Source organism: Fusarium mangiferae (assembly GCF_900044065.1).
Source record: "Fusarium mangiferae strain MRC7560 genome assembly, contig: FMAN_scaffold005, whole genome shotgun sequence".
Classification (NCBI taxonomy): Eukaryota; Fungi; Ascomycota; class Sordariomycetes; order Hypocreales; family Nectriaceae; genus Fusarium; species Fusarium mangiferae.
In genome coordinates, this window is record NW_024573925.1 from 324,247 (window position 1) to 348,172 (window position 23,926).

Sequence of the window (23,926 nt, forward strand, 5' to 3'; positions counted from 1 at the left end):
CATGTCGAAAATCCAATTTGATTGCGAGCTAATGCTTCAGCCCTTCCCTGAAAGGCTGCTAACTGACGCTGAGAGTTTCCATGTACTTCAGGATGCTGAAGCGAGACCTGTCATCCTATGCATCGCGTCTAACCTCTCGCTGCTTATGGTAGCCCCAGACGAACTTGGGCAAAACCAAGTTGTCAACTTGTCTGAGAAGCTGAATCTTACATCAAGCGTCAAATCACTGGCCGTCACTCAGGACCATGCTGATGCCAACAAGGTTTATCTCGTGATTGCTACAGGAGGGCAGAATCATGCTACTAGCTATCTACACATCCTGCAGCCTTTCCAAATTGAAACCGGATCGTGGTGGGAGAGGCTTGACTGGCCATCTCTATTGATGAAGCCGGTGAAAGATGGACAATATGAGGTTCACAAACTGTTACTGGTGAGAAAAACTTCCATAATGATATACACTACAGTTCTAATAATATGTCTCAGGCAAGCCGTTGTGACGAAGGGAAAGACTTTCCGTTTCTTGCGGCCGAGACGGCTGTTCCTGGAGTGCCTAAGCACAATGTATCACTTGTCAAGGTTGATACAGCATCGAGCCAGTGGCAGTGGGAGTCGGACTCCTCGGTACTACCATTTGATGTTTCCGAGATCGATTGCCTCTGCGTTGCATCCAGTCTCTTCACTTCAGGAATTCTGTACCTGGACAAAACCCAAGGCCAGCCAACTGTTACCTTTACGGATCTGCGCACCACGGGTGGCCCTGCCTTCTTCTACAACTTGCCTATCCTCCCAAATCCGACGTCCATCGCAACCATCGCCGATCCTGATGGTGCCAGCAACGTCCTAATCACGGGAGATGGGGGCATTCTACATGTGCCGGCACAGGATTGGAGCGCCTCAGTTCCAGTTGGTACCACGTGGGAGCCAACTCTGGGTGACACAGCGTTCCAGGGTGCTCATGAGGTTCATGTCGCCCAAGATGGTCTCTCCTCCACAGTGTGGGCTATCAACGGTGACGGACATATTGTTGGTCAAAACACCAGGCTAGTGCCTAGGGTTGGTGACCCAGGAGTTCTAGATCTTAAGGCGGCAGGCAAGGCCATTCCTCTATTTCCCACAAATGACGCCATCCGTCACTTCGAGGCGATCAAAGATGCGAAAACTGGAAGGCGGCAGCTTTTCGTGTTGAAGACTGGAGGCTCAGTGACTTGGTTTGATCAAGCTGGTGACTCGGACCTGTGGTCTTGTTCAGACTTGCGTATCCCAGACGTGGAGGAAATCAAGGATGTAACTGCATATACATGTCAGATCCAGTGTGTTGACCAAGAGGGTGCACCTCTGGCCGATACTGAGCTCAGAATCTCGACTTCCAGCCAGGTACGCGGTGCTATTGACGGTGAAGTAGTCTACCTAGGCCGAAACTCCAGACCGGTCCAAACAAATGAAGAGGGCAACATTACCATCAGCATCCCTACAAGTGATCTGGTGGTGCCAACAATCACAATTAGGGGTCCGGGATTACCTGAGACATCTTTCAGACCAGCCGACAAAGTCATCAAGAAGCTATCAAACCTTGCGCAAAGTGGTAAATTAAAGGATGCACGCAACAAAGACGGCTCACTGCTTTTCCCCAAACTCAACGACGAGGCAACAAAGTCAATTGGCGAGTTACACAATACATACAGTCAGCAAAATGAAGGAACATTCGACCTTCTTGCACTTCAAAAAGGAGATAGCTGGTCATCAAGCGACTGGGGCTTCCTCCAAGGCCTTGTTTCCGGCGTCGAAAAGGTCGTTGACTTCGTCTGTGAAGCTGGAAGATTAATTGTCAATACTGCCAAGAATGTCTGGAACTTCATTGTCAAAACGGCTGAGCAGGCACTCAAGGCCATCTCCAGCGTATTCGAGTGGGTTGGCGCCAAGATCGAGGATGCCCTTGTGTGGCTGGCAGAGCAGCTGGACTGGGAAAGTATCATGGATGTGCAGCTGTTTCTAAAGTCTCTGGTCTTGACAGGCCTGAATTGTGTCGAAGACATGGTCGCCATGGGTAGCGAACGACTTGATCATGTCTTGGAGCTTGCCGAAAAAGAGGTCGGATCTTGGCACTCACCTCCAGCGGTTCCAAAGGCATTTGCGAATCAACGCCTCGAAGCAGATCCGGAAAAAAATAAAGACAAGGCGAGCGTCATGAGCAACCCAATGTACACATGGGCACAGTCAAAGTTGCAGGACAAGAAAGTCCGCAAGTCAATGGACGTCAAGGGTTCGGAACCGGGACAGTCTTCATCCTCCAACGTATTTGACATGATCTTTGAGAAATTATTGAAGCCTCTTTGGGAAACATTGGGAGACACCGCGGAGAATATCTGGCAAGATCTCAAAAGGCTATTCGAGAGCGGGTCGACTCTCACAGTAGCCGATATATTCAAGAACGTGGGCGTCGATTTACTCGTTGGGATTATCCGTGCTGTTCGAACGAGCGCTAGCTTTCTCTTCGAAGTGATTCTAAAGATAGTGTCACTTTTCCGGTCTGTTTTCAACACCAAAATGAATATTTGGGTCCTGACCAAGCTCTACAAGCGGGTGAGCGGGGGAGACGACCTCACATTTCTAGACTTGGCATGTCTTGTTGTTGCTGTCCCAACAACATATCTGTTCAAGTTGTTCACTCTTGGAAAGAAACCTCGATCTGTCCCCGTCTTTGCGAAACTTCTCTCAGAGTTAAGATCCTCATCACCTGCTTTTGACTCCCTCGCCCCGAGCAAACAATTTCATGTGAGTTTTGCGAATTTGGAGTCTGGTCATCGTCCGGAAGGTCTTGACCGCAAATCTAGTGCAACATGGGGTGGTGAACATATCGCTACCACAATCCACCGAAACGTTGAAAACAATGCTAATATTTCACGCTTCGTCCGAATTTGCCGGCTTGGCATGGTGATAACATCTTGCTTGATGCCAGCCTATACGGCCTACGATACATTCACCACTTCAAAGACCTGGTCAACCGCACTTGACCGTGAAGGCCCAGGTGAAGGCATTTCCATCTTCCAGCAATTTTCGCCAACAATCGGCCTGGTCGGCTACATTGTGACGCTTGGCACTTCTGCCGTTGCGGTACTGCACAAAACCAACTCCAAACGCGATAACTGGGCAATTGGAATGAGATGGGCTCTCTGGTTATTCCAAGGCAGTCTCAACTTGATCAAGTTAAAGGCACCCAAGGAGAATAAGCCCCATTGGTGCTTAGGCATTGCTGTTATTGACATAGTCGGTTATTCTTGCGTGCTGTACGTCGAGGAGGATCAGGAGGAGACCGATACTGTTGTGGAAGCTTTACAAAGGTACTTGGAAGGTGGATGGGCCTTGGGGAGCTATTTCAACTGTCTCACTAGAGGAGGTCAGCCACATCTTCGAATCGCTACCATTGCCGCGGGAGGGGTAATGACCGTCAGCAACTTGGTTGCGGCTGGAGCTAATGTCATATACTATAGCAACCATAGTGAGGACGATGATTACATACCCCCTTCGTGGTCGAACTCACTATCGGGCTCTTTAGCATAGTTAAGTCATTGAACACCTATTATCTATATGACTAAACCTTGGGTGACCGCCTGTGGCGCTTCAGCCTAGCATCTGCTTGTATGACTTTAGGAAGGCATGTCACGTACTAATAGGATAAGTTGGCGGGGTAAGTACACCGCCCAGGGCTTGTGCCGCTTACAGCGATACAAAAACAAGTCATTAATTAGTGGCTCGACCCAGGTTCTCCGGTCTGCTTCCCACAGATCAACATCTTTTTGTCAACAAAGCCTCGTCAACATAACTAACACAAACCTTACCGCCCCCATATCCAAGACATATGACAACACATATTAATACACTGTTCGCAAAACATGGCTTTCGAGACGTCTAACAACGCACTGTCGTCTTCTCAAACACCACCGGCATGGAGTGTAATCCTGTTCACTTTCAGTGATAGAAATACTGATTCAGAGCTGGCGGTTATGTGCAACAATAAACGCTTTATCATACGTCTCTCGGCCGACACCTTTTCTAAATCGCCTAAATTGAAAGACCGTTACCTTTTCTTCTTGCAAGTTGCTGAAGAGTTCGAGCTAGACGGTGTAACTGTCGAGGACTTCTGGGATTGGATTGTCGACCCTCTACTCCCTATCTTCCAGGAACTGTCCACTCCAGACCAGGCAGACCTGCAAACTTTGCACGGCTTTTTCAACCCCGAAACCTTTGTTTATACCTTTCAAACGGTCTCCGATGACAGGATACCATATCTAGATAGAGATGCCCAACACCAATCTCTATTCGGTATTTCTGTTCCTGCTGAACTCTGTGCGTCGTGGAAGACCTTTGATCCATCTGAAGTGCGGATTTGTCAAGAGAAAGTGATCGGTCCTCCTTCTCATACGCCGCGCAAAGCCCTTCTGAACGACGGGACAATTGCATTCCTCAAGCTCGTTCGCCGTGGGGACAAGCAGTCCCTGAAAAATGAGCTGGACACATATGGGAAGATCGACAGAGCAGAGCTTGACAACAAGATGAGGATATCACGCCTCCACGGCCTAGTGCGGAATAACGATGGCGTTACTTTCGGTCTCTTACTTACCTATATTGACTGTGGGCGTGTAACACTGTCGTGTGCATTGAAGCCAGAAACCGAAGTTTCACTAAGGGCGAAATGGGCTGCACAAATTCAGGAAGCTATTATCCAACTACATGATGCTGGAATAGTGTGGGGAGATGCCAAACCGGACAACATCCTAATTGATGTAAATGAGGATGCTTGGCTTATTGATTTCGGTGGTGGATACACGGAGGGATGGGTGCCTAAGATCCTTGTCGGGACAGTGGAAGGTGATCGCATTGCTCTCGAGAAGATACTAGAATACATCCGCAACTAGAACATCAATCAAGAGGCCATTCATTTGCCTATCATTAGTCCGTCACTTATCCTAACTGACTATGTGTACATTTCCAGCTTTTGACCCAGCTTTTCACACCCTGTCAGATGAAGAATCTGGACCCCGCAACATTGTATGTGTTGGTCGTGAATTGTTTACTTTTTCACGTATATCAACAAAAAAAGTGATGGGTCTCCGTGCATGTATTCACTTCACCTCAAATATACACCCCGGCTCATTGCCTTTGCTAAGCGCTGTTGCCTGATCCAACTTCACACCGCTTTCTGTTATAGTAGCTTACTAGGCAACATAACCGTAGAACCCAGGAGATGCATTTCCCATCATGCTCTTTATCATCTGAACCATTCCCAAATTGAACGGAGTTTCTTCCAAGTCAACGCTGTTAATTTTCTTATAGACCAGCAAATCAAAAACCAGCAAAGATGGCATCTTCCTCTTTTGCACTTTCGCAAACCCTTGGAGGAATCACCCAAACCAAGATAAGTGAACTTGAAAAGCAGCGCACTATTTACGAATCACGAAAGGACAAGATCTTGGAACAGGCCAATCAACAAGATGATCGAACTGCAAGAATCAACCTCCTCCTAGAGGGAGTTGAGAATCTCAATGCTGAGGCTTTCCAAAGCCCTGCAGTCAAGAACATCAAGCACTGGCTCAGTCAGTCGAAATATGATGTTTCTGTTCCAAGCGCGTTCATGCAGGCTCATGAAGAACTACTTCGGTCGCATTTGGAGGTACCAAGTCGGAAACTAGCACTAGGCCACCTCTATGCTCGTCTCATCACGGAATGGATGACTGCATCTCTCAGCGACCGTCCAGCCTCGGAGGAAGATTCTTACGAGGTTGTGGATCAACAAAAGGAGAGGCTGCAGCAGCTGTGCGACAAGTTTGAGCGAGTAGTCTTTGAGCCGCTGGAAACTGATGAAATTGAGATTGACCTCTACCTCAACGAGCTGTTCCAGGGTGACCCGAGTGAAGAGGCTGCTAAGCCACTCAAGGCACTGAGAGAGACAATCGGTGACTCTTGCAGAGAAGTCTTTGGTGAAAAAGCGCCATTCGATTCCACGACACTCACGTGGTGTATCAATGGGCTTCTCGCTGAGGATTTGCTCAGCGACCAGAAACAGGCCATTCTTCGAGACTTTCTTGAGAAGCCCGTTGTTTTGGGAGAGATTGCCGATGTCCTCAATATGCGTTTCTCCAACATTGACAGCTGGGAATGGGATGCTGGTGAACAAGGCAGTAAGTCCACCAGAATTGTTCTTCTTGGAGAAATAACTAACTCGATTGCCCTAGTCCCTGTGCTTCCGAGACAGCAGTTGAACGGTAAATACAGAATCTGGATGGACGAGGATGTGTTGCAAGCAATTCTCATCCACTACATCGGGATTCAGTGTTGCGTTGCTCTCAAGAAGGCTCTCGACTGTTTTATCACTCAGTATAGCTTCTGGAAATGGAACACTGGGCCAGATCCTAGCCGTGATGAGAAGCAGCGTCGCATGTATTACCTGGCCAGTGGAGCTACTACAAGCTCGAATCTCGTGAACGAGAGAAAAAGGCAGTATGTGAATGAGTTTTTCATGTCACAGCTACCGGAGGATGTTGAGACGATTGGGGCTGGTGGCTATACTGATCCAACAGAGGAGAAAGACAACTCCAACAAGCCCAACATTAAACAGAGCCTACTCCGAACGCTCGCTACAGAGGCCACCATACAGAAAACCTTGAAGGGTGAAGTGTCGTTGATACAGACCGACCTGGAGTGGTTCGCCACGGGCTTGTCGCATACAACTATCTTCGCCACCATGCGATTCTTTGGCTATACCGAAGGTGCCATCTCGTTCTTCAAGAAGGTTCTTCAGGCACCTCTCAACGTGCAGTCCTCTCCAGATTCGCCGCTGACGGGCAGTCCCAGAGTGCGTCGTCGTGGAGTGCCGATGGCTCACGCACCAGAGAAGCTCCTTGGCGAGCTTGTCCTCTTCGTCATGGATGTTGTGGTGAACCAACAGGATGGGATGCTTCTCTACCGACTCCACGACGACCTCTGGCTATGTGGCGAGCCACTGCACTGCGAGAGGGCCTGGGCTGCTATGAACCAGTATGCCAAAATCCTCGGCCTCACCTTCAACAGGGGTAAAACCGGCTCTGTGTACATAACAGAAAAGGGAAAAGAGAGAGATGTCTATGTTGCTAGCGCTCTGCCCGAGGGTCCTGTCCGAGTTGGGCATTTATCTCTTGACCCTGTGTCGGGGATATGGGAAATCGACCGTGAGGAGGTGGAGGGGCATATGAGGCAGCTGAAGAAGCAATTAGATGGATGCATAAGTGTGCTGGAGTGGGTGCAGACGTGGAACAGCTGCATGGGACGGTTCTTCAGTCATACCTTTGGAGAACCAGCACATTGCTTTGGTCTGCATCACGTTGACAGCATTCTCGAGACTTACCAGATGATGCAGAAATTCTTATTCCCCGTTGCGTCACATTCATCACAAAGCAGCCATGGAGCCGTCAGCCATATAAAGCACATGATCAGAGATCGCTTTGGAGTAGATGTACCCGATGCATTCGTCCATTTACCTGAACGCCTGGGAGGACTCGGTCTAAGGAATCCCTTCCTGCCTATTCTAATGATTCGGGAGAGCATCGCAAAGAAGTCTCCGTCCACAATCATTCAAAAATTCTTCGATGCAGAAAAGGAAAGATATAAGCGATATAAGAAGCACTTTGACTCTCTGGCAAGTGTCGAAAGTCGCATTAATGATGCTGTCAAGGCCGCAGGAAGTGCAGGAACTGTGAGCTCTGAAACCTTCAAGAACCTTCTTTCGACCAAGGAGCTGGAAAACTTCTTCAGCATCGAAGAATACACAAAGCACCGGGAGCTAACGAGTAACGCCCTGTTGAAGGCTTACATGGCGTTGAGAACTGTACCAGTCGACATTAGCCCAGACTTGGACTCTGATGTTTCGTGGACCCTTAACCACGAGCTAGGCGCCAATCTGAATAACTCGGGCAGCAAGACGAAAGAATTCCGGTGGGCGTTGCAGATGTATCGGGATGTCCTGCGTCGTGACTATGGAGGCTTGCGTCTTGTGGATAAGGAACATCTGCCGCTAGGTGTGTTAACATTGCTCCGGAGTAGAGCAGTAACATGGACGATGGTTCTATAGTATAGACTTTCAATGGCCAAAGCTCCGGAATAGAGTCTCGAGAGCAATAGAAGCTTGTGCTCTCGCAGTATTCTACAAATTGCCTTGTGCTAACGATGGTCTAGACACGGCCATGTTGCTCCATGTTTGTCCGTTGAGGATCTATAGGTAGGAGAACGCAAAGGCAAGCCACCAATTCATATCTCCAGTAACTTGATATGCCTCGTTGAGATGTCATAGCCTTTAACTATCGATCAATCATATCTACAGTAAGTACCTGACACCTCATTGACTGTCTATATCCTTTGTTTTCCAGGTGTGGTATTTGCATTTGAGACTGAGGGCTGAAACCTGAAATCAGCAAACAGAACGTAGTCTAAATCCTCACTGTATAAATAATTATTACCTGCAGGAAATGCTATTCTTGCTTGGTTCCAGACGATCTATGGAGCCGGGCGAGCAACCGCTTTTGCATATCCAATAACATCAAGGTCGCTAGTTTACATGTTAGTAATTGCTTGATGATCCTATACTCACATGGTGAAGCTTACGGATCACAGCATATGGGAGATATATCCCAAGTAGAGTTTGCTTGGCCTCGCGAGTAATAACCTCTGGGCCCAGATACCATATGTCGTTGCAAACCACAGCCGTGCAAAGGCCAACCACTGCACCATAGATGACGCCTGCAAGCTCCGCAGGACCAGACATGCGCTGCTTCGATAACAGTGCGCGAGTGAGATAGATTGCTAGAGGGAACTGCACAACAAGCTCAACATAGACTAGGAATTCGAAGAAATGCCCCGGAATGTCAATGCCGTAATAAGGGTCTGAAAAGGTTGTGATGTACCACTGACGAAGTGCGGCGAGCAAGTGGAATGGCGAGCCACGAGGTTGCAATAGAGACTGTGGATAGAATGGAACGAAATCGATGCCTAGTCCAGTTATGAGTTACGGACATGTGCTTGGTGGGCTAAGTAGACTCACCTAGCATACCAACTAAATGGAAAGCTACAATAATTAAATAAATATAATCGAGAAATGGCTTGTGTGGCGACATGGTGAGGATGTTGGTCGTGTTAACCCAGATTATGAAACTTTGAACTGACAAGATACGTACGTGTGAAATTGTAAATATAAACATAACGGAAGAGCGAATTACTTAGTTAAATACCTAGCCCGCGCATTGATGTCAGCCCCGAACGTCCCGAGATGAGGTTTATTAGTGCTGCTACGGTACCGGTAAGGCACCGCGATGATTGGCCAGAAAGTTGGCGATAAGCTCAAGGAAGTAAATTGTTGGACGGCAGATGTCTCAAGTAATCGTGTTCATTTTCTTTGGGGCCCTCATTTATAAGGTATTTATATCCTCCATATCAATTAGGCAAAGCTAACTCTGCGAAGCGGTCGGTGGATTAAGGTATGTATAGATTGTGCCTCGACGCAGCTGTTCTTCATTGACACGCGCCTTGAGATAAATAGCCTGATTACGCCGTTTCCTTGCCGTAGGAACTTAATTTGCAGCGCCCTACGAATTATATATCCTAGTACCAAGTGTTTTGGGGGCTTCTTAAGATATAGGGATGATTAGATAGTTCTAGAGCTTTTATATGCTGATCCCCGTTTCATGCTGCAAGACTTAAACAATACGCAAGCCTCGTCCTGAAGTACAGCGATGTCATGGAACACGGTGCTAGTCACTCGTTGTGATATTAGGTAGGTGAGGAATATTTCAACTTCTTCCTACATCATTAGAGTCAAGTCATGATGACGATTGAGATGACGTCAACCATCGTCAGAAGCCATTTTACCATTACTTCAATGGAGAATTCAACCTCAACCTGAACAAAACAAACAACAACCCATTTGTCAAACTATTTTGACCTCCTATATACTCTCAAAATGGTGATCCAATACCAAGGGTCCCAAGTCCCCATCTCGTTCGCATCATGCAGCATCCCCATGAAGATCAAGGCCAGTCTTCCTGATAAGCTCGGCGCCATTCGAAAAGCCGGGTTTGACGGTATTGAGCTTTCCATGCCTGACATTCTTGACTATGGAAAACTTCTCAGTGGATCTCAACCAAAAGAGGATGACTACGACACTCTTGCGGATATTGCGAAGCAGATCAGGTCGTTGACGGATGAACTTGGCCTTAAGATCATGATGCTTCAGCCTTTTGCGAATTTTGAGGGTTGGAAGAAGGGCGAGCATGACGAACAGAGGAAGAAGGCTTTTGAAAAAGCAAGAGGATGGGTCAAGGTCATGGAGGCTACTGGTATCACTTTGCTACAGGTAGGCTTCACTGACTCACCTGTCCTTGCAGTCGCTGACATTCACAGGTTGGCTCATCCGACTCTGAAGGCATATCATCCTCACTGGATGACTTGGCCTCCGATCTAGCAGAACTGGCAGACCTCCTCGCCGAAAAAGGCTTCAGCATCGCCTACGAAAACTGGTGCTGGGCCACCCACGCCCCAACCTGGAAAACAGTCTGGCAAATCGTCCAAAAAGCCAACAGGCCCAACATTGGTCTGTGCCTCGACACCTTTCAAACCGCAGGTCTTGAATGGGGCGATCCAACTACGAAAGACGGCCTAGTCAAAGCAAGCAGCGATGAAGAGCGCAAAACTCGCTGGCACAAGAGTCTTGAAGAACTAGCTTCCACTGTGCCAGCAGATAAGATTTACTTGTTGCAGATCTCAGATGCGTACAAGATGGACCCGCCTATCGAGGATAAGAAAGACGAGGAGGGGAGTAGGCCTAGGGCGAGGTGGAGTCATGACTACAGGCCCTTGCCGTGTGATGGTGGATATTTGCCTGTTCAGGATGTGCTGCATGCTGTGCTGAAGACGGGATTTAGGAGTTGGTTGTCGGTGGAGGTGTTTGATGGCCTTGAAGGTGAGAGTACTGACATGAATGAGTATACTGTTGCGGCTGTTGAGTCGCTGAAGAAGCTCATTCAGGTCAGTGAATGATTGAGTTTACGAGTTGCACCAGAGGCAGTATTAGAGCAATAATAAAAGTTTTATCACAATCGTGCTGGTTCCTCCTATTCCTATACTCCTCTTTGCCTTTTTTTACATCAGGACACCTTGCTCGTGACAGCAGTATATCCCACCAAGTCCTCCAAAGCGTTGCCGTGCTCTCTTTCAATAACCTCAGCATGTTTCACAGACCGGGGTGTGATTGAGCAAGGGAATGGCAACGGGCTCGAGTTGAAGCCCTCCGAATAAGCGAAGCTATCCAATATTAGTATCAAACCTTCTCTGTGTAGTGGGTTCTCCAACTCACATATCGACATCGACATCTCGCCCCTTCTCATTCTTCTCAGGGTTGACCTCAAATCCCCATAGGATACGCGCGATGTTAAGTGTAACGGATGCAGCTCCGAGATGCATCCCGGGGCAGATTCGTCGACCCCAGCCAAAAGCGCTATGGCCAAGTGTGCCAGGGTATTCTCGCTTCTCCATGAAGCGTTCTGGCCTGAACTCGTGAGGCTCAGGAAAGTCGGCTTCGTTGAGATGCACTAAAAGCATCAGCTATTGTCAAACAACCATTAAATGCCATACTCACAGGTCCAAAGTGGTGCGATGATGGTACTTCCCTTGGGAATGAACATGCCCTTATAGACATGATCCGCAGTGCTAGCATGAGGTGTCCCCCCTAGTACAGCCACAGGTCTCCATCGAAGAGTCTCAGATGCGATAGCTCTAACGTATTCCAGCTTTGGTAGATCGTCAAATGACGGGAGTCTATCACTTCCGACTACTCGGTCCAGCTCTTCTTGAGCCTTTGGGATGAATTGAGGTCCGAACTTGACGCAGGCGAGAAGGAAGCTTGCGAGTGAGCCCGCGGACTGTTAAAATATTAGCCACAAAGTACTCGTCATAAAATGGTAGACTCACGGTCTCAACACCAGCACCGAAAGGTGATCCAGCTGTATAAGCAATTTCGAGATCACTCATACCCAAGCTCTCTTGCTCTTCGAGAAGATGTTTTGCAAAGCAAGTTGATGCAGTCCCTTTAGCGACCTTTTCACGAACCTCGTCCATGAGCTCTGTATATAGTTGGATATCTTTCTGGCGCTGTTGAAGAACTTCCTTTTTCCATGGGGCCAGGAAGCTAGGGAGATACTTCAGTGCGGGATAACGCTCAACGGCATACTTTCCGGGGATACTAAAACACCGTTAGCGTCAGATCATGCTTAGATTATGTTTAGAGTAGACTCAAACTCACTTGACCATCGTTAGACGCTCCATAGCCTCAGCATTCCGCCTAACCACAATATCACTCCTCACGTCCTCAACCCTTCGTCCATAAGTAACAGTAACGATAACCGACGCAGCATATCTTTCCAAATGCAACCTAAAATTAGCAGGCCTCTTCAAAAGATCAAACATCAAGACCTTGGACTCGAGACTCTGGATCGGTCTGTACGTCTCACTCTGCCTCTGCATAAACCCACTATGCAGCAGCTTTCTCCACCGTCTCCAATACGAAGCATACGGCGCCATAAGCCCTCTCATTCCACCGGACAGTAACTCGCCGCCCATGATAAATCGTGGGCGCGAGGAGAATACAGCGCCGCGCTTCTCGAGAAGATCCCAGGCGGCTTGGGCGGAGCCGAGGATGATGGTTGGTGTTGGGCCGAGTTGGAGATAGACGACATCGCCATATTGCTGGCTGAGTTCTTGAAACCAGAGCCATGGTTTTCGAATGCCGGTTCTGATGGTTTTGGGGCCTGGGGGGAGTTGGGTGCGGTGGGAGTAGAGCTTCCATTCTTGTTGAAGCTAAAGTTGTGAGTGAGTATTGGTAAAGGGACGCTTATCATTGGTGGATTATGCTTACCCTTGGGAATATGAGGGCGAGATATGCCAGTCCCAGAGCGACGACAGCGTAGATAATGAGTTTCACCACCATCTTGTCAACAGTGAAGAGACCTTGACTTGTCAAACAGCAAGGTGAAAGGGAGCTCTGTCTGGGAGCGAGATGTATGTCAGTTGTCATCGGCTATCATCCGGTAATAAAAGAAGCCGAAAACATACACGCACGCATACATACAACCGAAACGACCTCAACTGCCACCCTCAACTGCCGAACCCAAAAGACTGGGTAAGCCACCCCCGCGTCGACGACTCAGACTAAAGGCATTAAAGGATGCCCTAATGACTCTGACTTCTCGAGGCGAGATGCCATGTTGTTCCCAACCCCGCGTTCTAAACTACAACCGGCTATGCCGAGATGTTTAAACCCGGGAGGTCTCCACTGAGCTAGAGATTGTGGGGGAGCAAGAAAACTGCTGACATTGGGACAACATGTCAAAATAGACTGGTCTAAACGTCATGGAACTCATTGCTGCATTTGCCTGAGAACTTTTGTCACTTCGGCTAGATGGCACAAGTTTTCTTGTGGCTACTAGATTGGTGGGACACTCCGACATCCTTGTTTTTCGGTTAATTTTACCCCGTGTTTAGATAAAGAGGTTGCATTGCATCGCTTTGGGATGAATGTGCAGAGGATATCGATTGAATCAGTATTGTCTTGAGTAACTCTGAACGGCTGCGAAAATGAAGAGTGACGCTTGGCTTAGCAAGCCCTTTTTGACTTCTATATTCCTTGGAATAGGAGGTTTCCTCTATGGATTGTGAGTCAATGCTCTTTATCAGTCATTAGAACCATGCTAACGGATTCAGTGACTCGGGTATCATCACGCCCAGCTTGGCGCTGAGTTCGTTCCTCACGTACTTTGGCAAACCTGACCCTCCCCTTCGAGGCGCCATTGTTTCCATGTACCAAGCAGGTGCATGGCTAGGCAGTGCTTCAGTAGGCATCACCAGTGATAAACTCGGTCGTCGCAAAGCCATTGCTTTCGGCTGCATCTGGGGAGTCATCGGCGGTGCGGTCATGGCTGGCGCCGCTCACGTTGCGATGCTCATCATCGGACGACTCCTCGTTGGTTTCGCCGTTGGAACCATCACAGGAGTATCTCCTGTATTTGGAGCAGAGATTGCAAAAACTCATGAACGTGCCAAAGTCACGGCTGTAAACCAGATGATGACAGCTTGGGGATTCTTCGTCGCGCTGTGGATTGGTGTCGCGGAGGGGAAGTGGCACAACGCGAATCAATGGCGTCTTGGGTTTGCGATTCAAAGTATTCCTGCTCTCATTCTTGGTGTGGGGGTCTTGTTTCTCAGTGAATCACCGCGTTGGCTTTGTCTCAAGGGCCGTCATGATGAAGCTGAGAAGGCATTCCGCGCTTATCACTACGACGGAACGAATGACGATTGGTGCCGAACTGAGTTCACTGTCATTCAAGTCAACATCTCCGAGGAGCTGCAAGCTCAGGGAAAGCTTTCATGGACCCAACTAGCCAAGACCCCTGCGTTCCGAAAACGTCTCTTTGTTGGTACGTTCGTCTGGGCAGCTGCTATGCTATCCGGCATTTCCTTCGTGCAGTACTACCAGACAGCTATCTACGCAACGCTTCAGTTCAGCGAGGATCGCCAGCTTCTCGTCAGTGGCCTTTACGGTTCTGTTGGTCCAGTCGCTTGCTTCCTATCTTTGTTCTTTGTCGACAAGATCGGAAGAAAGAAGATTCTGGTCATCAGTTCGTCGCTTTTGTCGCTATGCTACTTGATCATTACGGTCCTGGCAGCTGAATTCCCTGCTATTCCTGGTATGCCGACCAATGCTGCGGCGCAGAGGGGTTTGATTGCGTGTATTTTTGCTGTTTCGGCGAATTACTCTGCTCTTCTTGGACCGATGACCTGGATCATTCCGTAAGTCTCAAAGGCTTGTGGGTCTAACTTTTGTACTGATCGCGAGCAGGCCTGAGGTTTTTACTACTGAGCTGCGAGCCAAGGCAAACGCCATTGTGCAGGTGGTTCACTATTCCATTAGTCTTATCATCACGCAATGCTCACCTATCGCATTAGCAGCTGTGGGCTGGAAGTACTACGCAAGTCAGCCCTTGATTACTCAAACTATCAATTCTAACATTTTTCTAGATCCTGTTCGTCCTCACCAACGCGCTTTGTGCTATCATCTTCTTCTTTGTATATCCCGAGACACGAGGTAAGTCGGAGCTTTGTACTTGGATTCCACAGACTAACGAATTGCAGGCAAATCACTGGAAGAGATTGATGAGATCTTTGGTGATGTCAAGATTGTCCATGAAGAGGATGTCCGGTTCTCTGAAAAGACTGGCGTCGAGGCCATTGAAACAAGGGATCAGCGCATTATGCAGGGATCTTAGAGCGCCTTTCACAGAGCCAGACTTCCGATATCTGATGACGGTTCCAAGAATGGCTAGTCCCATCAGATGATACAAAGCAAGACGCTGTTTGTGCCCAGCTGAAATACAATCGGGTTCATATCGATATGTAGTTAATTATATCTTATAATACTCAGATATTCCTTTCCAGTGACTAAGTATATACAAATAAGTTACGAGCGTCAAGCTCGGATAGTGTGTGTATGGAGTAGTTTAGAGGCACTGAGAGTACCACTCGCTGTGCTTGGTACACTTCAGACCAGAAGCGCACTTGGTAGGACCAGTGTAGCCGGAACCGCCACCGCACTGAGCGTAAGCACCGGCAGTAGCGCTTGAGGTGCTCTCTTTGGCTGGCTTGGCCGCAGTCTGGGTAGCAGCCTGCTTGACAGTGGTAGTGGTAGGCTTAGCAACAGCAGTCTTGGTGCTAGCAGCCTTGGATGAGACGGGAGTAACAGCCTTCTCAGTTGAAGTACCCTTGGAGGCAGAGCTAGAAGCAGTAGACTGCCAGCCACGCTCCCGAGAAAGCTCATACCACCAGTTGCGCAACATCCAGCCGTCGAAATCAGTGACCTTGGTGGATGAACCAGCAAGCATGATGAAGTTGGTCTGGCCGGTGGGAGTCCAGTCGTAGAAATCGTCAAGGGCAAAGGTATGGCCGATCTCATGCTCGAGAATGTGAATGTCCTTCTGACCAAGGAGATTCATGAAGTACTCCCGTCCAATACGCTGACCCCAATCACCACCGGCTCCGCCCTGCATACCATCGGTCAGCCAGAGGGAGTTATCGTAGTGTCGCGCAGCGCCTCCGGGGCAGCTGCTGTAATCACCGTCCTGGTGGAAGAAACGGCCGCACTTCTCAGAGCACTGGGGAATGCCCTCGGCGTCTGTGTCGGTGTAGATATCAAGACCTTCGGTAGAACCCTGGAGAAGGCTCTTGTTCTTGACAGCCCATCCAACGACATTGATCTTGACCTCCTCGTAAGGAAAGTTATCGTAGCCCGAAACCCACTTCATCCAAGCACTATACGAGTCTTGAAGAGCAGCAGCAACCTTGGTGCGCTGCTCAGCAGTCACAGAAGCGCTAGACTCCCAGCGAACGCAGACGTTGAGCTGGCCCTTTCCAGCAATGACTTGGTCCCAGCCGTAGTTCTTGAAGCCGAGCGCGTCGCTGTAGGTCTTGACTTCGTGGTCCCAGACTTCCTTGAGGGGTGTGGCGAGGTCGGAGGGAGGGTTCCAGCCGGACTGGCGCTTGGTGGGACGGTTTCGGGGGATAGAGGTCCATGAGCGCGACTTGAGAGGGGTGAGGGCCTTCCAGACGGAGCCGTCGAGATCGGAGGTGGCGGAGTTGGAGTGGGCTACGGTCGACGTAGCGAGGGCCATGAGGCCAGCGGCGGAAGAGAAACGCATGGTTGTTGAAAGAGAGAATATGAGTTAGTTAAAAACGAGTGTTGTGTTGGAAAGAAACGAATGAACAGAAAAACGAATGTCTACCAGAGATGCTTGCTGAGCCTTCAACTCTCAAGTTCTAAGCTCAAGTTATATAGGATCGACCTGGTAAATCCAATCATATCTTCTTACGAGATGTTGAGAGAGTCTCATTGGCGGGATAATAACACGGAAACAATAGATTCTCCATCTTAAGAAACTGATCCATAATTTCTCGGGTTATTCAAGGATAGGGCTCTTGTGTCTGTGCTCTTCCGGTTCACCAATCTCCTAATATGGTTCATCTCCCGGCATGGCATGTCATCGTGCCCAATGGGGCAGTTCTCGCCATCTTAATGACGCCCGTGTAGCTATCCCTTGTCATGGACCAGTTGTTTGGGATTGTCGTCGGCGAACCTTATGTTAAGCTTCCAGAAGGCATCTAAGTAGTTTGAGTTTACCTATTTTATGCTTAAATATACTATCCGTCCAATTTCGTTTTCACTCAAGCCGATGCGAATTTACTCAATAGAAATCCTTCCTCGCACTTTCATTAGCCCCGGAGCTGCTACAAGAGCTCAAATGAAAGCTCGTGTTTCTCTAATTCATCTCCGTCAAAACATCCTTCGTTTCAGGCCAAAATCACACGGAATCTACCGTTGGCGCCAGTCTACTCTACTATTTCTTTGGTGGTGCTGATGGTCTGTTTCATGTTCCAGCGCTTGGTTCATCCTTAATCTGAGACGAGCAAGGATCATCCGAACCCGCGCATAGAGATGGATCTGATAAGTGGACATGAGATCGTATCCGAGTCTCCGGATTGTTTGATCCTATATGTGAAGAATTAAGGAAAATATCACGATCTCTCGATATAGTTCATTTGCGCGTATCCCTTATGGCACCTGACCTAAACCCGAGGTTGCTTCGGCTAATAAGTAGTAATCGGAGGCGGTCCCAGTGGCCTCTTATAAGTTATAGGCCGGCTTCTTGCTACTTCTAAGCGAATATGTATATGTGTTGGGTTGAAAGCGATTCAATCCGAGGTTCGACATGTTTTGCCTCTCCATCAAAGTGTGACGTTTGGCATTTAGATAACCTCGATAGTAGACCTGAAAGAACAGAAAAAGCTTCAACACTAGCGATAATTTAATCATTGAAAACAGCAGCTATTCACTCATTTGTAGTTCCTCCGATCATCATTACAGTCCTGCATTGACACATTGATATACCAGCTTGTCACTGCCATCTTCGGCCTTGACTGCCCAGCACAAGGCGGCCGAGTTCTCCATCTCCTTCTTCGGGACCACATTCCACTTGACTTCGCCTGCCCAGACCATCTCCCTGTTCGTAGAGTCAGCTAGAGCAGTGTCAAGCTGCCACTGACCCACGATGAATGGTTTTCCATCCTCTCCTAGACGCTTGCGCGGATAGATTCCCTGCATTGGGGGCTCAATTTCCTCGTCGCACTGGTCCTGACATGGACGACACCACGGAACTACCACAGTAGGGCCACCGCATTCCATCCTACATTCAGCGCATTGGAGACAGTAGGGAATTGTCACGTTAGATCCTCCACATTCGAGATAAGTTACCTCCTGGGAGGTACTTGGCCCTTGGGCTTGGACGAGGCTCAGAATGGCAACAAGGCCAATCCACTTCCGATACGAGAATACATTCATAATGATCTGAGCACTTGAAGTATCGTGGACTTCAAAGCCAAGGCCTGGGAGGAGTTAGCTGATTTTGACTTTTATGAAAGCTATGGTAGGTCAACTAACTTGTACTATTGGGCCGTGGTAGGCTGCGATTTAGGAAAGTTGATCTGTAATAACCAAAGTTTGGAAGAGGTGGCAGATGGAGAAGGCTCCAGGTCGAGAATAAAGGAATTGAGTTGATGTTATATAGAGAATCTTATTAGGCTTCTTTACAAATAAACGAAATACTAATACACATTAGGTATTCCCATGACCTTGTTCAACATGTGAACCAAGCCATCTGATAAGAATCTAACCAATAACTTAATCAATGAGGTATATATATCATTTAGACTTATGAACTACTTCTTTTTACTTTTTGAAATAGAAGAGTATCCTAATTATTACAGGTCAGTACTTCAACTGAATATTTCAGCTTCCATCGTGCTCTGAGGCCACTGGTTCTTGGCATTTCTCAGCCCTTCCCAAAAGGTCAGGGCTGTGTCAGATGCATATCTCAGTCCCGTTAGCGCTACGCCCGGAGACCAATAGATAGCCCAGATAGCTATCCGTCCATCAACGGAGAGGTCTTCGCTTCAACATGTTTAAATAAAGTTGGGGCGCTAATCATCTTTGCAGACGAAAAGAGCTGTCTCATGACGTTGTTTACTGCCGGAATGCCAAAAAAGGCTTAGGATGCAACTTGAAGTCTTCTCTATTTCAACGAATATGAATTGACTATTGGAAGAGGCGTTTATAATCTTCTTTTGTTGTCTTTGACTGGAAACACTTGAGATTGTAAGTCATGCTTGTTCAGTCCACTGAGCCAGACGTTGTTAAACATGTCCCTTCAGCTTCCCAGATAAAGGCTTACATTGGGAGTAACATGAGAATAGCAGCCTCAGAACCCTTGTAACTATTACTTATTGAGAATAGGGTTGATATTAGCTACCTGCGCTAACTAGAGGCCTATCACTCCTGTATCATATCCTTTGCCTGGTCCTGGATGCACACTTAAGCAGTAGTACCAGCCTTGGCTTGAGTGTTGCTGTTGGCGTTGTTATTGGCGGTGGTGCCAGTTTTAGCTGCTCCGTTGGTAGTACCAGAGTTGGCGTTCGTGTTTGCATTAGTACCAGTCTTGGCTGCCCCATTGGTAGTGCCAGTGTTGGCATTGTTGTTGGCGGTGGTACCAGTTTTAGCTGCTCCATTGTTGGTTCCAGTATTGGTGTTGGTGCCAGTTTTGGCTGCTCCGTTGGTAGCACCGGTGTTGGCGTTCTTGTTGGCGTTGTTGCCAGCCTTCTTACCCTTCTGGCCCTTCTTGCCAGTCTTCTTACCCTTCTTTCCCTTTTTGCCCTTCTTTCCCTTCTTACCCTTCTTGCCTTTCTTGCCCTTCTTTGCTGCTCGGGCTTCAAGCTCGCTAGATTCGTCCTCGTCGTCTTCCTCGACATCTCTGGTGGTAAGCTCGTCAGCGTCTTGTTCGGATTCGTCCTCGACGTCTCGCGCTTCAAGCTCTTCAGCGACTTCATCCCGCTTTCCATTCTTGTTGCAGTTGTTGACGGCCTTGGCAGCAGCCTTGCCGTGGGCTCCTTGGTGATGACGGGCGACGAGTCCCTCGACGGCTTCCTCGTCTTCGTCGTCTTCATCATCTCGCTTGGTCTTGCACCCCTCGACCGCCTTGGCATTGGCTCCCTTGGCACCCTGATGATGAGGCTGTCCTTGTTAGTCGATGGATGGGTAGGTAGAGAGTGGTGGAGGAACTTACAGCTCGCGCCTCAAGGACATCGAAGACAGGAAGTGCTCTAGCTGGAAGAGCAGCAGCGGCCACCAAGGCCTTTCAAGCTATCAGCTAGATACTAACGAGATTGTGAGGTAACACTTACAGCAACATGTCCAACACGAGCATGAGGGAAACGACGGTTATCCTGGGCAAGGGCCTGAGCGGCAAGAGTGGCGATGATAGCGGTAGAGAAATACATCTTGAAGAATAAAAGATATTAATGAGATTAAATGAGTTCTGACCAGCAGGTAAAGATAGAATTAATGCAGATTTAGAAACTTGAAGATATTGCGTCAAGCAAAGCTCAAGTGGATGAGGAATAGAAGTAAGATGAGTCGGTTGATGAGTGCAATTTGTGATAAACATGCCAAGCCTTATATAGCTATGGTCTCGACTCTGTCCATCTACGCCCATACCCTATTTGCCCAGATCCCATCCTCTTGGGGCAGCTTCTAGTGCTCGCCTCGTAATTGAATAGTAGTCAAACGTAAGCGACAAGACCAGACCTGAAGTGTTTTGAAGTTTCTGCAAACAATGCCGTACTTCCTTATAGTCGAGATCCGAACTAACCGATCTATACGAGTGATGGTATCACAAGACTGTATGTCTCTTAGTAGAAAAACCACTGTGCGGCTAGAACGGCCTATTATGAAACTCAGGTCCTGGCCGGAAGCCGACAAGCTGGGCCTGTCTGGTAGAAGCGTTTCAAATGATTGGGCGACCCCTGACGGCTATTACACTTTGGATGGAACCATTCTTTGTTTCGTCTTGGCGTTTCAAGACTGTTGTTGTAAGCCGACTAACCGTACAATTACGAAGACACCAATTAAACGCCAAGAATCTTAAGTCTGGGATGGAATTATTGCATCATTCGGTTCATCGGCGCCGCCAGCAGAACTGGAGTGGTTCGGCGCCCTCAGAACCCGACGGAATGGGCGGTCTTCCAGTCCTCCCCAGTCAAGACTCAAGATCGCTGGGTCAGAATCTAATGTGCTATTGACCACTTCAAGGCTGTGACTTCAAGTCAATGGCTTCGAGCTCGGTCTATAGAGAAAGGCTAGGTTGCAGCTTTCGCCACCATAGTTGTATATCTCGCGGCAGCATTTTCAGTAACGCGACACCGTAAGCGTAGTTATTAAGATTCCAATTCATTGATTGATGACAGCTTGTTACTTGTCTAAGATTATGGGAAGATCAAACATACAGCTGGGATTACGCGAGTCGACATTCCTTGGATTTTGCAGATATCACCCTATAGTCATTATGCCCTCCTCGATCCCTTTGATCAGCCATTTCTATTTCTCGTCCCTCGCAGAGAAAAACCCCTTAGGCTTTATCACTTATTCGCGTATCCTCATGGCACGTGAGCTAGACCCGAGTTTTCTTCGGCCAAACCCGATTCGGGTTTGGACCCGAAAAACAACCTCACGAAAGGCAAACCCGAAGCCCCGCCTGAATCATCCCAGACTCATATCAATTGAAACGCGAGATCGGAAACACAGACGATGAGAACGACAATTGCGTGTGAGAGGTAACTAGCCAAATCTTCAATGCCATATATGTAGTTCTAACGTGTTTGTAGATGCAGGTAATACCGCTATTCTAAGACCCAAGACTGCGTCTGACCACCGGCAATAGAAGATCTAAAGTCAAATGCAGACATAATGACCAGCCCCCTTGTGCAGGCTGTATAAAGAGCGGCTGCACCGAGACCTGTGTCTTGGGCGGTCCAGTTCTTGGCCAGAGCTCAGGGCCGAAAAGACCTGCTAAGAGACAGCGATTGAGTGTTGATCAGAGCCGAACAGATGTCTCAGGTGATGTTTGGCAAGATGTTAATCAAGCCTTTGAACAGACGCCTCGAACGCAAGTGATATCTGCCATCAACTTATTTCGGGCCCAATTTCCCGAGTTTGGCTTTCTCCATCCGGATGATCTTGAATATCGACAAGATGGACTCAACGTCGTTCAGAAACTCCGACTCCTCGTCATTGTTGCAGTGTCACATCGATATACAGAGACTTACACCGCCGATATCAACAACAAGAATATCCTCTTCATAGCCAACGAGGTACAAAAAAGGGTAACGACTGGCCCAAGCCTAGCTCTCATTCAGACCTTCCTCATACTATCGCTCTGCAACTGGGGAGACGGAGATGGTTTCAATGCTTGGATGCATTGCGGTATTGCAACGAGAATGGCTCAAGGGCTACTCAGCACTGGTTTCGCAAGCTGTGGCAAAAGAGAGACGCTTTCGGAACTTGAGAAGAGAACATTATGGACGTGCTTCAAGATGGACAGACTGCTAAGTTGCGGGAAGAGACGACAGGCTATGTTCTCTGATGGAGACATGCACTTCTCACTCCCCGTGAACGACACCCAGTTTCTCTTTGGGCAGAATCCTCAGCCAACAACAGTAGATGATAGTCTGAGAAGCCATGGAACAGATGACCATCTTGTTCTTCTCATTCAAGGTTTACGTATCTGGTCGAGAATTCATACTTGGATCGCTGAAGGCGGAAGAAGACAGCCCGGTATGACGGAGCCAGATCAGTGCCCGTTCAACGAGACTTCAGATTGGAGCAAGATGAAGCAGGACTTGATCAAGTGGCGAGGGTCTCAGGATGCTCTGATGAAGTATCCTGCTACCAAGGTATCGGTGCATGCTCAGCGAGGACAGGCTGAGAGGTTTGGTTACATCAACTTGGTGTACTACGTCAGGTAAGTCCTGCATCTCAACTCCAAGTTCAACACTGATCAATAGTAGTTTACTCTTTCTCTGCCGAGAATTCATCCCCTTTAGTCCAGTAGATGAAGTCATACCCCGCGGCCCCATCGAACCACCACTGCTTAAAGCCCGAGGTCCCGATTCATTCTGGCTGCAGAACGTCTTCGATCTCTACGACGCAGCATCCCAAATATCCTCTCTCCTCTCCGATCTCGAACACGTCGGCTGTCCCCTCCGCACCCCCTTCTCCGGCCTATGCGCCTTCTCTTCTACTCTCTGGAGCATTTACGGCGCAGCGTTCCCCAATTTCATGGGCTTCACGCCAAGTCAAACCTCTGACGCTGATGCCCAAGCTGGAAGGACTATGGCCGTTTTAGTAAGGATAGGCAAAGTTTGGAAATTGGCGGAGGAGTGGATTGATGTTCTGAATACGGCGAAGAGTATCATGACGAGGGTTAGTGAGGGGAGGAGGGTTAAGAAGTCGAGGTATGATTATCCGGAGTTGGAGGACTCTATACATCTTGCGCCGTTGCAAGGCATGCCGAGACAGACGTTTGATAGGCCTGCGGGTTTGGTATCGGCGGATGATGGATCGAAGTTGCATCAATTGGTTGCTGGCGATGCTGAGAAGGGCGTGGAGACGGATGGGCTCGGGTTTCTAGAGGAGACGAGTGGGAGTGAGTTTGTGGGCGAGGATTGGTGGAGGTTGTTGTCGTTTTGTGATGATCCGCACCTTTTGTCGACGAGCATGGATAATATGGGTGATGAAAACGTAGCTTAGGTCATGGTTTGTTTAATTCTAAAGTTAATCTTCTCTGAAACAAACTTGTCTCGTATCCTGCTGGAAAGATAGTTCTACTCAGCTTATCCTAAACTAATCTGAACCAGTCTTTATTATCCTAAGGTAGTCTGAATTATCCTAAACCTGCAGTGCTGAAAGCTGCTATGC

General features: G+C 48.4%; 11 protein-coding genes across 11 annotated transcripts; 6 read left to right on the forward strand and 5 right to left on the reverse strand.

The window, feature by feature from the left end:
* Nucleotide 1: 1 nt before the first annotated feature.
* FMAN_07043 (uncharacterized protein) lies at nt 2–3,558 on the forward strand (the record flags this gene model as incomplete). The annotated part of the gene is made up of 2 exons (XM_041830622.1): nt 2–430; nt 484–3,558. The coding sequence occupies 2 exons, from the start codon at nt 2–4 to the stop codon at nt 3,556–3,558; spliced, it is 3,504 nt and encodes a 1,167-aa protein (XP_041681266.1).
* A 332-nt stretch (nt 3,559–3,890) lies between these two features.
* On the forward strand, nt 3,891–4,913 carry FMAN_07044 (uncharacterized protein; the record flags this gene model as incomplete). Its single annotated transcript, XM_041830623.1, has 1 exon — nt 3,891–4,913. The coding sequence occupies one exon, from the start codon at nt 3,891–3,893 to the stop codon at nt 4,911–4,913; it is 1,023 nt and encodes a 340-aa protein (XP_041681267.1).
* A 443-nt stretch (nt 4,914–5,356) lies between these two features.
* FMAN_07045 (uncharacterized protein) lies at nt 5,357–8,101 on the forward strand (the record flags this gene model as incomplete). The annotated part of the gene is made up of 2 exons (XM_041830624.1): nt 5,357–6,176; nt 6,231–8,101. 2 exons carry the CDS (start codon nt 5,357–5,359, stop codon nt 8,099–8,101), a joined length of 2,691 nt encoding a protein of 896 aa, XP_041681268.1.
* A 397-nt stretch (nt 8,102–8,498) lies between these two features.
* Nucleotides 8,499–9,140, reverse strand: FMAN_07046 (uncharacterized protein; the record flags this gene model as incomplete). The annotated part of the gene is made up of 3 exons (XM_041830625.1): nt 8,499–8,575; nt 8,632–9,015; nt 9,068–9,140. 3 exons carry the CDS (start codon nt 9,138–9,140, stop codon nt 8,499–8,501), a joined length of 534 nt encoding a protein of 177 aa, XP_041681269.1.
* An 842-nt stretch (nt 9,141–9,982) lies between these two features.
* On the forward strand, nt 9,983–11,058 carry FMAN_07047 (uncharacterized protein; the record flags this gene model as incomplete). The annotated part of the gene is made up of 2 exons (XM_041830626.1): nt 9,983–10,375; nt 10,423–11,058. The coding sequence occupies 2 exons, from the start codon at nt 9,983–9,985 to the stop codon at nt 11,056–11,058; spliced, it is 1,029 nt and encodes a 342-aa protein (XP_041681270.1).
* Nucleotides 11,059–11,165: 107 nt separating this feature from the next.
* FMAN_07048 (uncharacterized protein) lies at nt 11,166–13,003 on the reverse strand (the record flags this gene model as incomplete). The annotated part of the gene is made up of 6 exons (XM_041830627.1): nt 11,166–11,322; nt 11,375–11,609; nt 11,657–11,939; nt 11,989–12,259; nt 12,320–12,873; nt 12,932–13,003. The coding sequence occupies 6 exons, from the start codon at nt 13,001–13,003 to the stop codon at nt 11,166–11,168; spliced, it is 1,572 nt and encodes a 523-aa protein (XP_041681271.1).
* A 647-nt stretch (nt 13,004–13,650) lies between these two features.
* FMAN_07049 (uncharacterized protein) lies at nt 13,651–15,338 on the forward strand (the record flags this gene model as incomplete). The annotated part of the gene is made up of 5 exons (XM_041830628.1): nt 13,651–13,727; nt 13,777–14,862; nt 14,912–15,041; nt 15,091–15,157; nt 15,205–15,338. 5 exons carry the CDS (start codon nt 13,651–13,653, stop codon nt 15,336–15,338), a joined length of 1,494 nt encoding a protein of 497 aa, XP_041681272.1.
* Nucleotides 15,339–15,569: 231 nt separating this feature from the next.
* Nucleotides 15,570–16,736, reverse strand: FMAN_07050 (uncharacterized protein; the record flags this gene model as incomplete). The annotated part of the gene is made up of 1 exon (XM_041830629.1): nt 15,570–16,736. One exon carries the CDS (start codon nt 16,734–16,736, stop codon nt 15,570–15,572), a length of 1,167 nt encoding a protein of 388 aa, XP_041681273.1.
* A 1,244-nt stretch (nt 16,737–17,980) lies between these two features.
* FMAN_07051 (uncharacterized protein) lies at nt 17,981–18,223 on the reverse strand (the record flags this gene model as incomplete). The annotated part of the gene is made up of 1 exon (XM_041830630.1): nt 17,981–18,223. The coding sequence occupies one exon, from the start codon at nt 18,221–18,223 to the stop codon at nt 17,981–17,983; it is 243 nt and encodes an 80-aa protein (XP_041681274.1).
* Nucleotides 18,224–19,489: 1,266 nt separating this feature from the next.
* Nucleotides 19,490–20,451, reverse strand: FMAN_07052 (related to AAC-rich mRNA clone AAC11 protein; the record flags this gene model as incomplete). Its single annotated transcript, XM_041830632.1, has 3 exons — nt 19,490–20,185; nt 20,238–20,306; nt 20,356–20,451. 3 exons carry the CDS (start codon nt 20,449–20,451, stop codon nt 19,490–19,492), a joined length of 861 nt encoding a protein of 286 aa, XP_041681275.1.
* A 1,306-nt stretch (nt 20,452–21,757) lies between these two features.
* FMAN_07053 (uncharacterized protein) lies at nt 21,758–23,758 on the forward strand (the record flags this gene model as incomplete). The annotated part of the gene is made up of 4 exons (XM_041830633.1): nt 21,758–21,783; nt 21,835–21,840; nt 21,891–22,970; nt 23,017–23,758. 4 exons carry the CDS (start codon nt 21,758–21,760, stop codon nt 23,756–23,758), a joined length of 1,854 nt encoding a protein of 617 aa, XP_041681276.1.
* Between the last annotated feature and the right edge of the window lie 168 nt (nt 23,759–23,926).